We start from the raw sequence: 12,316 nt of genomic DNA on the forward strand, positions 1-12,316 counted from the left end.
GTGGTTGCTATGGTGTTCTAGAGTTGCTACAGTGTTTTACATGGTTGTTAATGCATTGCTGTGCTGTTCTTGAGTGGTTGCTAGGATGTTCTGTGGTTGCTAAGGTATTTTAAGTGGTTGCTATGACGTTCTAGGGTTGCTAAGGTGTTTTTAGTGGTTGCTATAGTGTTTTATCTAGCCGTTAATGCACTGCTATACAGCTTGCTATGGTATTTTGAGTGGTTGCTAGGGTGTTTAGTGGTTGCTAAGGTGTTTTAAGTGGTTGCTATGGCGTTCTAGGGTTGTTAAGGTTTTTTTTTTAAGTGGCTGCTATAGTGTTCTAAAGTTGCTACAGTGTTTTTCCTAGTTGTTAATGCATTGCTGTACAGCTTGCTAGGGTGTTTCGGGTGGTCGCTAAGGTGTTTTTAGTGGTTACTATGGCATTCTAGGATTGTCAAGGTGTTTTAAGTTTTGGAGTTGCTACGGTGTGTTACCTGGTTGTTAATGCATTACTGGACAGCTTGCTCGAGTGTTTTGAGTGGTTGCGAGGGTGTTCTATGGTTGCTAAGATTTTTTTAAGTGGTTAGTATGGTGTTTTAGAGTTGCTACAGTGTTTTACCTGGTTGTTCATGCATTGCTGTACAGCTTGCTAATGTTTCTATGTGGTTGCTAGGGTGTTGCCAAAAAAAAGTCCACCACCAAGATTATGTGCGTACATTAGAGGTTTCTTTTATATCTGCAGCACAGTGCAGAATAACATCCGTTTGTAAAAGCATCATTTGAGAAGTTCAGATATGTATGTTGGTGTTTTTAGAGAAGTGAAAGCTTGTTGGTTGATTACATCCCTCAGGCCTCACCCAGCCTCTGCCTGTGTTGAAGAGTTGCCCAGAGGATGAGTGCGCCACAAAGATAAATGAAAAGGCGTTGGTCGATTTGTGTGTGTATGCTGGTGTTCGCATACGTGTGCTACTGCTGGGGTTCGTCAGCCTTTGCTTTTGTTTAAGGAGAGAGAGCTTTGCAGGAAGTGAAGAGCGACTTTAAAACACCTCCCCCACCCGTCGCTTCCCCCAGTTTTGGTCATGGTATCTTCTCCCAGCAGGCCTTGCTGATGGAGGGGGTAAACATGAACTTCCTCCCAAGGTTGTGAAGGTTGATGGTGAAGTGCATATGGGGGATCAGTGTATGTGTGCTTTTGCGTGGATGGCTATTAGCAGTTGTTAAAGGGCCCCTGGGTAAGACAGCTTGAATAAACGCTTTGTAAATTGTAGCAGAAGTACAGTGAAATAGTAGGGCGGAATTGGAAGTACTACGCTAAGTTTAATTTGCATGGAATGTGCGGCTGTGACGGATGTGAAGGGAATCTGGTTTTACAACATCAGCTGTTACTGTCCTGATAACATCTCATCTTTTCCATAGTGTTGTTGTTTTCCTTTTTTTTAATTTTAGTAGTATTAAAGTTCCAAAAGTGTTAAAAAGTTAAATATTTGACTGATAGTTTTAAGGCCTCGTACATGTCCAAGGAAGCTGTTCATCTAGTTAGCAAACAGGCATCCATCTTGTGTCAAAGCATCACATGGTTAGATAGTGGCAGTGAGGAGGAGGGAGTCGATGTTGCCATAGAGAAAGATCACAACTTCACAGAGCAGTGTGCATTCTGATTGGCTGCTTTTATTTGCTTTAACTCTTTCAGTCTTAGTTACACCACTGAACAGCCACAGGTTTGCAGGGGGTGCCCTTGCTCTGACATTGCTTGGAAAAGAGAAACTTTTTGGCACCACAGTGCCCTCTGTCTGTGCTCTGCGGGAGCACGATGGAATGCTTGGATTGGATGGAATGAACCTGTTTATGCATCAACAAGTTTTATGATCCTTTACAGATTAGCCAGGCTGCTCATGAAATGTCCATACTGACATCCTTCATTCAAGGACAGGAAACTTCAGTCTGGTGCTGTTAGAAAAAACACTGCTGCCACATTACAATTGAAACTCTTCTGCATGACTGACTCAAACTAGCAATACTCAACTAGTTAGTATTTTTTAGAGGAGAAGCTATCATCCTATATGAGGTTACTGTGGTGATGATTTCCATCCAATCAGAGTTTGCTGACTTGGCAGAGCTGGTTTTCTGTGATTGGTCAGAGGCAAGGTCAGAGTCCAGAGCAGAGAGATATAACAGCCTGTCAGGTCCTCTCACGGGTGTCCAACATGCTGCCTGCTATTAATAAACCACTGACTGCAGAGTGAAAACTGAGACCTGCAAGACCATGGGATGTCTGACCTTTTTTACACTTGCACATACATACAGTACTTTTATGAGATAAACTTTTATAGGTACACACACATAAACCTTGGTTAGAGCCCTTCTTGGATTCACCAAGCACACTTGTTTCATTTTGATAGTACAATAAATCTTTTTTTTATCAGATGTTGTATGTGTGATATTTTGGGCTTGAAACTTTTACTAATGTCTGACATCCTTGTCATCCAATTCCTTCCAGTCCTCACTGGTTTCCTCAAGATCTCTCCGGAAAATAGAGCATCAACTTCTGGCACTCTCCATGCAACATTACCACTCTTTCCGCTGATCTCTACCCGCCATCTTGGACTCACATATGCACATATAGAGGCTGTGGGATAATTGCATGAGTTTCCAGACCATTAGCATCTTCCCATTACAGCCCTTTTTGTTGGCTCCCAAAGGGAAGAACAGGGGTTCCTCTACCCTAATTTCTAGAGTATTATTCATAAGCTGCTCGTCCATCAAACAAGCGGGAGGCATCTGTAAATGTCCTCAAGATGCAATGGTTGTTCCACAACCATTAACCCTGTAGTTCCCAGTCGTCAGAGAACTGGAACATTTGTGGTGATCGAAACAAAATGCTAAAAAACACTTCTTTTGTTTTCAGACACATGAAGATCCACGAGAAGGACGCGGCCAGCTCCATCCCCAACAGTCCAACTCTGTCTCCACTTAAGCGACGGCGTCCCTCTGCACACAAACGCAAACTAAGCCATGATGAAGACACTGAGAAGACCGAAGAGACCTCCAGCAAAAAGGTAAGTGTAGCCCCACCGTTTTCCCATGGTGCTACCTGCACCCCAAGATGGTGCTTTCAGATTGGGCTGACAATGACCTGTGTGCTGCAGGTCAAGGAGGATAGCATGGTAGATGAGCAGAGTTTGAACAAAGGACAGGAAGAAGTCTTGACCTGTCCTATCTGCTTCAAGAACCTCACCTGCAGAAACGACTTTGACGCCCACATGGAAACCCATCCTGACACTACACTGAGGTACAAACCCATACATCAGTGGATTAATTTAACTGAAAAGTGCTTCCAAAAACCATGTAACACGAACACAAATACGAAAGGCATGAGTTTAATTCAGAACTGACAGGTTTAGTAACAAAGGCCTGTTTAGGGTTTGATAATGGAACAGTTCTAGCCCTTCCTACACTCAGTTTTCCGTTCACTATATTATAGCTGTCCATTAAGCTCAGACAGGAATGTTGTCCCTTTGTTCGAGGTGAGAGTTGTATTGCAGGGGGACGCCAGTAGCTGGGGCTTTAGGCCGAATCCCTGCAGTTGCTGGGAGATATAGTGGCATGCTTTGTGCTGGAACAGTCATAATTTAACACATCCGAATGCAGACGGAGCAACTCCTCTTGCTTACAAACTATGCGAAGGGATTTTGTTTCAGTGGGATATGCCTTTCACATTGTGGTACATGTTTGGTTCAGAAATATTTTATCTCGTTGAACAGGTTAGACCTTGAGAGTTTGGAACTGTATTTGTTTTGCTTATTGAAATGTTATGCCGAAACATTATTGGCTGAGAACGATCATACCTACATGGCTGTAATCCTGTCGACGTGTCCCCCTCCCACTCGTGAGAGGTCTAAGAGGTTCTTCCCTTCCCCCCCGCATGTGGCCCCCAGGCTTAGGGCAAGGGAGTGGCATGTAGGGGGAAAGAGGGAAAAATGGAGGAGGGTGGGACCACTGAGGTTGTGTGGCTGGGGGGGATTTAATGAGACACAGGAGGAGACTTCAGGAAGATGCATTCTGCAGGACATCTCTGTAGTAGTGTGTGCATGCATGCATGCATGTGTAAGGTTGTAGCTGTATCCCTGGAGACGTCACTGCAGAGTATCCCTCTAAAGTCACCCCTCTAGTTAATGGATAGCTGTACGGCACAGCTCTAAAAGAAGGAAGTTGGCAGGGCCTGTCTGATTGTGTTTCAGAGCAGCATTATTGTTGTATTGAAGTACTGCAAATTTAGCACTAATCCTGTGTAATCACAAGAGCTAAGAGTGCTAGTTAAGAGGATCTAGACTGCTGTGAATTGGGTTCCACTCTGAAGAGTTCTAAAAGCAACAAATGCACATACAAACAGACCAAAGAATGCTTTTCAAGATACAGACGTGTTATCTGTCTTAGCCAAACAGCCAAGACGGACACTCCCATACATGCATGCTATAATATAATGAACAGTTCTGACTCTGAACTCTGATTGGATGAACCCACTGCAAAATAGCCAATAGAAACAACAGCATCCTGGACAGGGAATACTTAGTGCTTAGTGTAATTATAGGTAACAGTGCTTGAACTCTTTGTAACAGGCAAGCTAAATTTTGCTTCTCCTTTTTAACTAACAGCTTTCTCATACAAAACTGACAATTTAAACATTCTCAACTTCTCAGGTGGATGCGATGCCATGCTCTGCCTTGCATTGCATTGTGTATGTCTACTAAGATAAAAGCAGCTTACAGTGTTCCTATGGACACGTCGTCATCTTGATCAAGGGCAGGGCATGTGACAAACCAATGCACAGCGTCACAGACATTAGCCAGCTGTCTTATGCTGCACCCTACAAGCAGAGAGAGAGAGAGAGAGCCATTGTAGGCTAGGGTGTGGTTATCATCAACTTTCCAGCTCTTCACTTAGGAAATCCCAGCTCTATTTTTCCTGTATGGATGTCTCCACAGCACACTGTAGATTGGACGCTGTATTTATTTTTGAGCAGTGAGTCTTATATTTGCATATATAACATGCAACACCTCACGTTAGTATTCTTATTTCTAGATGTGACTTATGCTGCATCTCGTTCCGGACACACCGAAGTTTGCTCCGCCATAATGCAGCTACTCATAAGCAGCTACCCACAGACCCCAGTGGACGACCATTTATTCAGAACAACCCATCCATCCCTCTTGGCTTTAATGATTTGGCTTTCATTGACTTCTCATGCCAGAAGTTCCCTCAAATTGCCCAGGTAACAGCCACGGTCAAATTTACTGTGGTTGATCTGCACAGTTTGCAAAAGTTCTTTATCTTGTCTGTCATATCTGAGAGTTTCTGTTAAGTTTCAATTTTATTGTATCCCACAGATTTGGTGTGAAACCAACCTTCGGCGATGTACTGGCAAATTCCATCGTTTTGTATGCGACACATGCGATAAGGCATTCCCTCTTAGCTCAGCTCTGGACTTGCACAAAGCCTCACATGAGACTTCCAGTGGCACCCAAGAGACAACTTCACCCTTAATTATAAAAGAGGAGCTTCCCACTCCTGAGAAAAGCAGCTTCATGGACTCCTTGGGCTTGCAGCACATCTCTCAGGCTAAGCCTGCCCCCTCAGAAGAGGATATCCTGCAGGCCAAGCTAGATAGCATTCGGGTTATCCACGTGGACCAGAATCAGTCCAGTGTACCTCAGGAGGCTGGCCTTGTTGGAGGGGTTAACCTGTCCCTTGTAGACCCAGCGACTCTTCATGGTCTGTCCCATCAGGAGGCTCTCAAACTGCTGTCCCTTCAGCCCTTCCAGACTGGTTTTCTGGTGCAGCCAGATGGTGGCATGGTAGTGAAGCCAGTTTGTGGTGAATCCAGTATGGAACTTGCTGATATACAGCAAATAATCAAAGTAGCTTCCGCTGCTCCTAACCAGATCACTCTTCCACCCTTATCCAAGGCGCCTTGTAGTGCTGTGCAGTCGGGCTACAAACAAATGCCTCCGCTTAAGCCAAAACCCTTGGTGGCTCCCAGAACCAGTTTGGTAGCTTCAACTCCACCACCCCTGTTGAACACCCAACAAGCTTCCCTGGGCTGTATCAGCCCTAGCCTCCCACCCCCTGCCAGCCATCCTCTCAAGACAGTTCGGGACCTCTCCTCATCTTCCTCATCTTCTTCTGCCAACAAGCAAGCTTCTGCAGAGAGGATACAAATGGAGGCCGAGTGCATGGGAGATGCCCATACCCCAATGGACATGGATGAAAGACATATCAAACAGGAGAATGGCAAATTAGAAGAGACCACTGGAAAGAAGGGAACATCTCAAAAAGGTTCGTACCCCTGCCGATTTTGTGACCAGGTGTTTGCGTTTTCTGGTGTGCTGCAGGCACATATGCGATATCATTTGGGCATCCTACCCCACCAATGCAATATCTGCGACTATGTCGCCCCAGACAAGGCAACGCTGATCCGCCATTTGAGAACGCACAGTGGTGAGCGTCCCTATGTCTGCCGGCTCTGTCATTACCCATTTACTGTCAAGGCTAACTGTGAGCGGCACCTTCGCAAAAAGCACATGAAAAACAATCGCAAGGAGATCGAGAAAAACATTAAGTATGTTACCTCGTCCACTTCCACAGCAGACGTACTGGAGCAGGCTGGAACTAGTGAAACTACTTGCCGCTTTTGTGGGGACGACCTAAAGACCTTCCGGGCCCTGCAGATTCACTTGCGCACACACAATGGCTGCCAGCGAAAGCCATTTGAGTGTAAGCGTTGTGGAGCGGCCTTCCTTGCCAAGCGCAACTGTATCCATCACCTTCTCAAACAACATCCAGAGGTCCAAGAGCAGGATATTGAAGAGCACATAATCACTCTTCTAGCGCCATCAACCCAAAATAGCCCAAACCCATCTCCTCTCAATGGGGTTTCTCCTAGCACTGTAATGCAGCCTATCAAAGTTGAGGACCTTAGCTTTTACAACGTAGATATGGATCAACCTCTGGACTTCTCTAACAAAAGTCGCGGGGGCAGCAGTGCTGGAAGTGTGAGTGGATCTCCTGGGATCAAAATTGAACCTGTCTACTATGACTCTAGCATGGAACCAATTGACCTCTCTATTCCAAAGAATCCTGTGAAGAAGCTTAAACAAGACATTGAGGCCATATTGCCACGAGAGGTTAAGAAAGAACAGTCATCCATTAGCATACTTGCACAGGCTCTCCAGGCCGAAAAGTCCATTGATGAGAAGTCCCAACCTCTTGGATGCTACCAGGTCCCTGTTGCTTTGTCGTCCCTGTCTGGTAGCACTAATGCTGCAGGAAGGCTCTTGCGTTTGAAACCCCTGCTTCCTAAACCTTCCTCTGCTGCTGTGAAGGAGCTTCCACCACTAGCATCCATTGCTCAGATCATTTCCTCTGTTTCTGGTGCCCCTGACCTTCTTAAACGAGACAACACTAATAGTCTTCAGGCTGATTCTGAAACACATGGCAAGCAAGAATCACCGGATATTTTGACAGAAGAGCTCTCACTAGAGAGCTCAAAGAAGAGGTCCAGGAAAAGGCCTTCCAACAGCACACTGAAAGAAAAACCTGTGATGAATGCCACAGACCCAAGTATAGATTTGGAGTCTAGTGGGGAGTTTGCTAGTGTTGAGAGGATGTTGGCAACCACTGATGCCAACAAGTTCAGCGCCTATCTTCAGACCAACACAATTGAGTTGGCAAGAAAAGGCGGGCAGCAGCCAGGTGCTAGTGACGAGAAAGAGGTTAAAGATGAGAAACACTTGCCAGCCCAGCAGACTATCCAACCCCAACAGTCCAAAGGAAAGAAGAACGCATACTCAAATTCTGTGCAAAAGATGACTTGCCCCTTTTGTCCAAGAGTTTTCCCTTGGGCCAGCTCACTTCAACGCCACATGTTAACACACACAGGTGAGTCCTATAAGTTTTAATGTGTACACATTCTGTTTTACCCTTATAGTATGTGTAATTCATTTTCGGGATTTTATTTTGTATTCCTTAAACAGGTCAGAAGCCATATCCTTGTCCCCAGTGTGATGCCTTCTTCTCGACCAAGTCTAACTGTGAGCGGCATCTTTTACGCAAGCATGGCATTTCCAACAGAGTGCTTAGACGCAATGGTGCAATACCCAAGACTAAGGAAGCAGAGGAAGGCTCACCAGAGAGTGCAGGTATTAAAAATTATATATATATATATATATATATATATATATATAATGTATGTGTATGTATATGTATATACATGTATGTGTGTATATACAATAGAAACTTTGTATTGCTTATGTACTTTAGACTAAGTTAACTGCACTTTATTACCTGAAGTGTAATGAATCGATGTATATTTCAGAGAGCACATCTGAGACTGAGCTTCTTGTGAGTGAGGCAATGGATCTCACAAGATCAGACCCTGAGAAATCTGTAGCATCTGATGCTGAGAAACCTTCACCAGCTAAGCCGACAGAGGCAGCCGTGGTAGAGCCTCTTCCTCACAAAGAAGATGAAGACCCAATAGCCCTCGAGTCTTTGAAGCACATTGACACAGAAAAAGATGATGCCGATTCCCATAGCAATAAGAGTCTTGACTTGACCTTTGTTTCCAAGCCAAAGGATTTCAAGATCACTGAGAAAGACCAGCCACAGTCCTCCCCTGCAACAGATGGTGATATGTCTGACAAAGCAACACCTCAGGAGGAGTCCAAATTCACCTGCAAGACTTGCAAGAAGAGCTTCCGCTACGCTGCCACCTTGACCAGACATGAGAAAGTTCACCAGCTGGATGTAGCATCAGACTCAGCGAATGGACCTGAACAAATCCTCATGAAATCAGAAGATCCAATTGTGCCTTGTGAAAACAAGAAAGAGCTTACAGATGAAGAGGTGGAGAGTGTAAGGAAGGGCACAGCTGAGAACGAGGGAACGGGCAGTGTGGCGGAGAGTGGGTCTGAGGAGGATAAAGAGGAGAGAAGTGATGAAGAGGGAGCTGCAACTGAACCAAAGAGTGCTGAGGGAGAGGCCGAAGAACCTGGCAGCAAGCCAGACAAGAGGAAAAAGGTGTGCAGTATATGCAACAAACGTTTCTGGAGCCTTCAGGACCTCACCAGACACATGCGCTCTCATACAGGTAATGACAATACTAACTTGGTATAGAATCATTCATCAGAACATAGAGGTCTTGTTTCTTATTAAAATGTTTTGTTTCTAATAGGCGAGAGGCCTTACAAGTGCCAGACATGTGAGCGCACTTTCACCCTCAAGCACAGTTTGGTCCGACATCAGCGAATCCACCAGAAACTACGTGGACTGGATAGCGATGGTTCGACTTGTGGGGTCACAGCTGGTCCAGACGAGGACGGCTTCAGTGGGCGTTCGGCTAGCGAAAGCGAGTGCACACCCACCAGCACCAATCCACCCTCAGAGAACGAAAGTGAATTAACAGACACTGTGAAGGGGGAACCAGCATCACAGGAGAAAGAGGAGGATTGTGCACCCTCTGTACCCGCTGTGGAATCTGAAGAGTTTAAACCCAAAGAACCTCCAGTAGAGAAACAAGCATCGGATTCACCCACCGCTTCCGACGAAGAGCCGTCGGAGGGATTCGTCCAAGGCTTACTGGAGATCCACACCGAGCCCACTACTGAGCACATTTTGCCCACCCCCGAGCCGCCACTTCTTGGCGTGGAGTGAAGAGCGACTCTTTATCTCTAGTTTATCTTGTCTTGTGGTGAAACGTGCTGCAACAAGAAGCAGTGCCATATAACAAAAGTACATTGCAATGAGAAAAAAGAAGCAATGACTCTTTCCAAGTGCCTTTCTACTTTTTTGCTATATCTTTATCAGCATTTATCATGATCTAAAGTTGATTTTTATAGTATTTTACAATGATTTTTTGTGTGTAATCCTGAGAGAACTACTTTAAACAATATATGAACAAATTTGCATATCATATTGTACAGTTCAGCGACAGTGAAACCTGTCTTTTGAAAAGCAAGTTTATACCCTCATCCAGCGACGGCTGGGATTACCAAGAGGACATGTTTCTGCTGAGAGGCTTGCACCCAAGTGCATAACTGGAATACGCAAAGAAGATTTGTTCATCGTAGAGCTTCTTTGTTGCCATTTGTCCTCTTTAGTTTACCAGGAGTTTCCCCTTTTTTTCGTTATAGAGCTCTGTTGTTCTGGGTGCTGCGTCGTGTAAAGATGTTTTGGGGAAACAGCCAAGCAAAACATCCGAGAGTCATCCTCGGAAAGATGTTCAGCAGCTGTCGCGTAAAGTTATATGGGCAATGTTTGCCCAAAACAGGTGATGAATGTCCAGCTGTGCTGATTGTGTCAATGTCCTTAGCATTACCGTTCCATTTTTTGGCACAAAAGGATGTTTTTTTTTAATGAGGGAAGACAATGTTTTTAATTTAAGGGCTCAAGCCCTGTCTCAGCTACTTAAGAATACGAAAATATAAAAAAAAGCGAACGCAATAAGGAATTACAGGAAGCCCATGAGTTACAAATCTGATTTACTTGACAAAAATACAATGAAATGTGTACCTGCATCCAGGGTTACCGTCTTCCAAAAACATCACTTTTTAAGCCTTACTCTTTCGTCTGAGTTTCAGGCAGGTTCTCGCTTTCTGCCGGGCTCACGAGCTAGAATTCATGGTGTACTTGAACCCTGTCGCCCTGCTGCCTCCTGTCAGGACGTCGTCCTGCAGCGCTCCTCAACTAGGAGGACCACCATGTCAATCACAAGTTCTTTTGTAGTGTTGGATCTCTTTGACCTCTCAGTTTTATGAACTCGTGTTGTAAAGAAACCTCAAGACACAAACAAAGCAAACCTCAAAGGGCATGGAGACTGTTTGAAATTGTATGGACTGGCGAGCATCTTCGAATATAGGTCTCCTGACTTCCTGGAGCAGCTGTCTACCAAATGGATGCCTGCACCGACAGTATGCGTAAAGAAAGCAAAGCAAGGAAAAGTCATATTGAACCAATAGTGGGGATGGTGAGAGAGGGTTTGCCCCCGATTGGAGATCAGGTTGTGTGCGCCCCCTAGTGGTGAAGATCTAACATCTCTGCTCAGGCACGAGACTTGTAGTATTGGATGAACTTGAATGCAATTGCAATCGCTTTCTTTATCTGTGTTTTCCGGGACTTCTGCTTCTCCCAATGCCTTTTCCTGGGTTCACGTGAGTGTGTTTTGTGTTGGTTGTGTGCCGAAGTGATTGGTTTCCTGGTAAGAATGCTCACAGACTGTTTTTAATGTATTTATTATGACCCAGTGCGGGTGAAGAAGTAAATGTGGAGAAGCCATGTATTAACACAATTATGCTGCATAAAAAATTATTCAAATTCAATACTTAGCATCCCAGCTTTGATCTGGGTCCTCGATGATGATGATGATGATGATGATAATAATCACTTTTGATCTGAAAGCTTTATGTAGATCTTTGTATGCATTTTTTTTTCTTTTTAGAATGTGTGGTCTGTTTCTGTTATCTTTATTATATTATTATTATGATGATTATTTCAGTTTGTCAGAGAGATACAAGTTGTTTTCATTGATATATTCTTTTGCATATAAAACTGTGAAATTTACTGTTATTCTGCTATGGGTGAATCTGTAGGGTAGTTTTGCATGATAACCTTTTATGTTGTTCAGTTATCATTTTTGTTTTTCTGTTTTCGCCCCACCTGCCGCCCCGCTCTGTCTCACTCTCAGGGTTCATACAAAAGGCTTTCTCATCGTCATTTTTCTTGCAACAAAAATCACCTATGATTTCTGAATATGTTGAATCGTCAATCACTACTTTTTTTAGCACTTGACTGTGAATTCAGATGAACAGGGTGGAGTTATCAAATCCACATTCCACTCATGGGTTTTCTACAAGACATGTTTTCCCTTTTCTGTTTTGTTTTTTTTTTTTTTTTTAAATCCTCCCTGTCTCTTTGGAAAAATGCAGAGGAATGGAGACCTGTCACTGTTTGACGTGCTGACCGATGTAAAAGGGAGCTTTGTGTCGCTGCTACATCCCCAAAAATAATTCTACTGGACTTGAATGGAACCAGAATCACCAGAACATTTTTGGTACACTACTCTTGTTCTTCGAATGAGTGCTTCAGAATCAGAAATGTAAGCTGTTCTGTATCAAAACTATTCAAGCAATAAAGATATATTAAAGGAAAGGTGTGGCAGGATTTTTTTTTCATTTTCTCCCAAAGGCAATCTGACATTTTAATGCACAAGTTCGTGTTCTGCAGTCTGCAATTATAATGGGCTTGGTAATGTTTTTGACAAGCGGTGAAGGTCTATAAATTTTTA

The 12,316-nt window shown here is 44.2% G+C and overlaps 1 protein-coding gene across 3 annotated transcripts in view; it reads left to right on the forward strand.

Annotated features, from left to right (window-relative positions):
* The window catches only part of rreb1a (ras responsive element binding protein 1a), a 55,913-nt gene extending 43,718 nt beyond the window's left edge, over positions 1–12,195 (forward strand). For 2 of the 3 annotated variants that reach the window (XM_051097546.1, XM_051097548.1), the window contains 7 exons: positions 2,885–3,035; positions 3,126–3,268; positions 5,059–5,248; positions 5,364–7,914; positions 8,010–8,174; positions 8,351–9,124; positions 9,209–12,195. In XM_051097546.1, the coding sequence (XP_050953503.1) occupies positions 2,885–3,035; positions 3,126–3,268; positions 5,059–5,248; positions 5,364–7,914; positions 8,010–8,174; positions 8,351–9,124; positions 9,209–9,687 (4,453 nt within the window). In that variant the 3' untranslated portion in view covers positions 9,688–12,195. The remainder of the gene's footprint in view (positions 1–2,884; positions 3,036–3,125; positions 3,269–5,058; positions 5,249–5,363; positions 7,915–8,009; positions 8,175–8,350; positions 9,125–9,208) is intronic. The other variant, XM_051097547.1, reaches the window with a different exon arrangement.
* Positions 12,196–12,316: the final 121 nt, after the last annotated feature.

Source organism: Labeo rohita, chromosome 24 (assembly GCF_022985175.1).
Source record: "Labeo rohita strain BAU-BD-2019 chromosome 24, IGBB_LRoh.1.0, whole genome shotgun sequence".
In the NCBI taxonomy this organism is placed as follows: domain Eukaryota; kingdom Metazoa; phylum Chordata; class Actinopteri; order Cypriniformes; family Cyprinidae; genus Labeo; species Labeo rohita.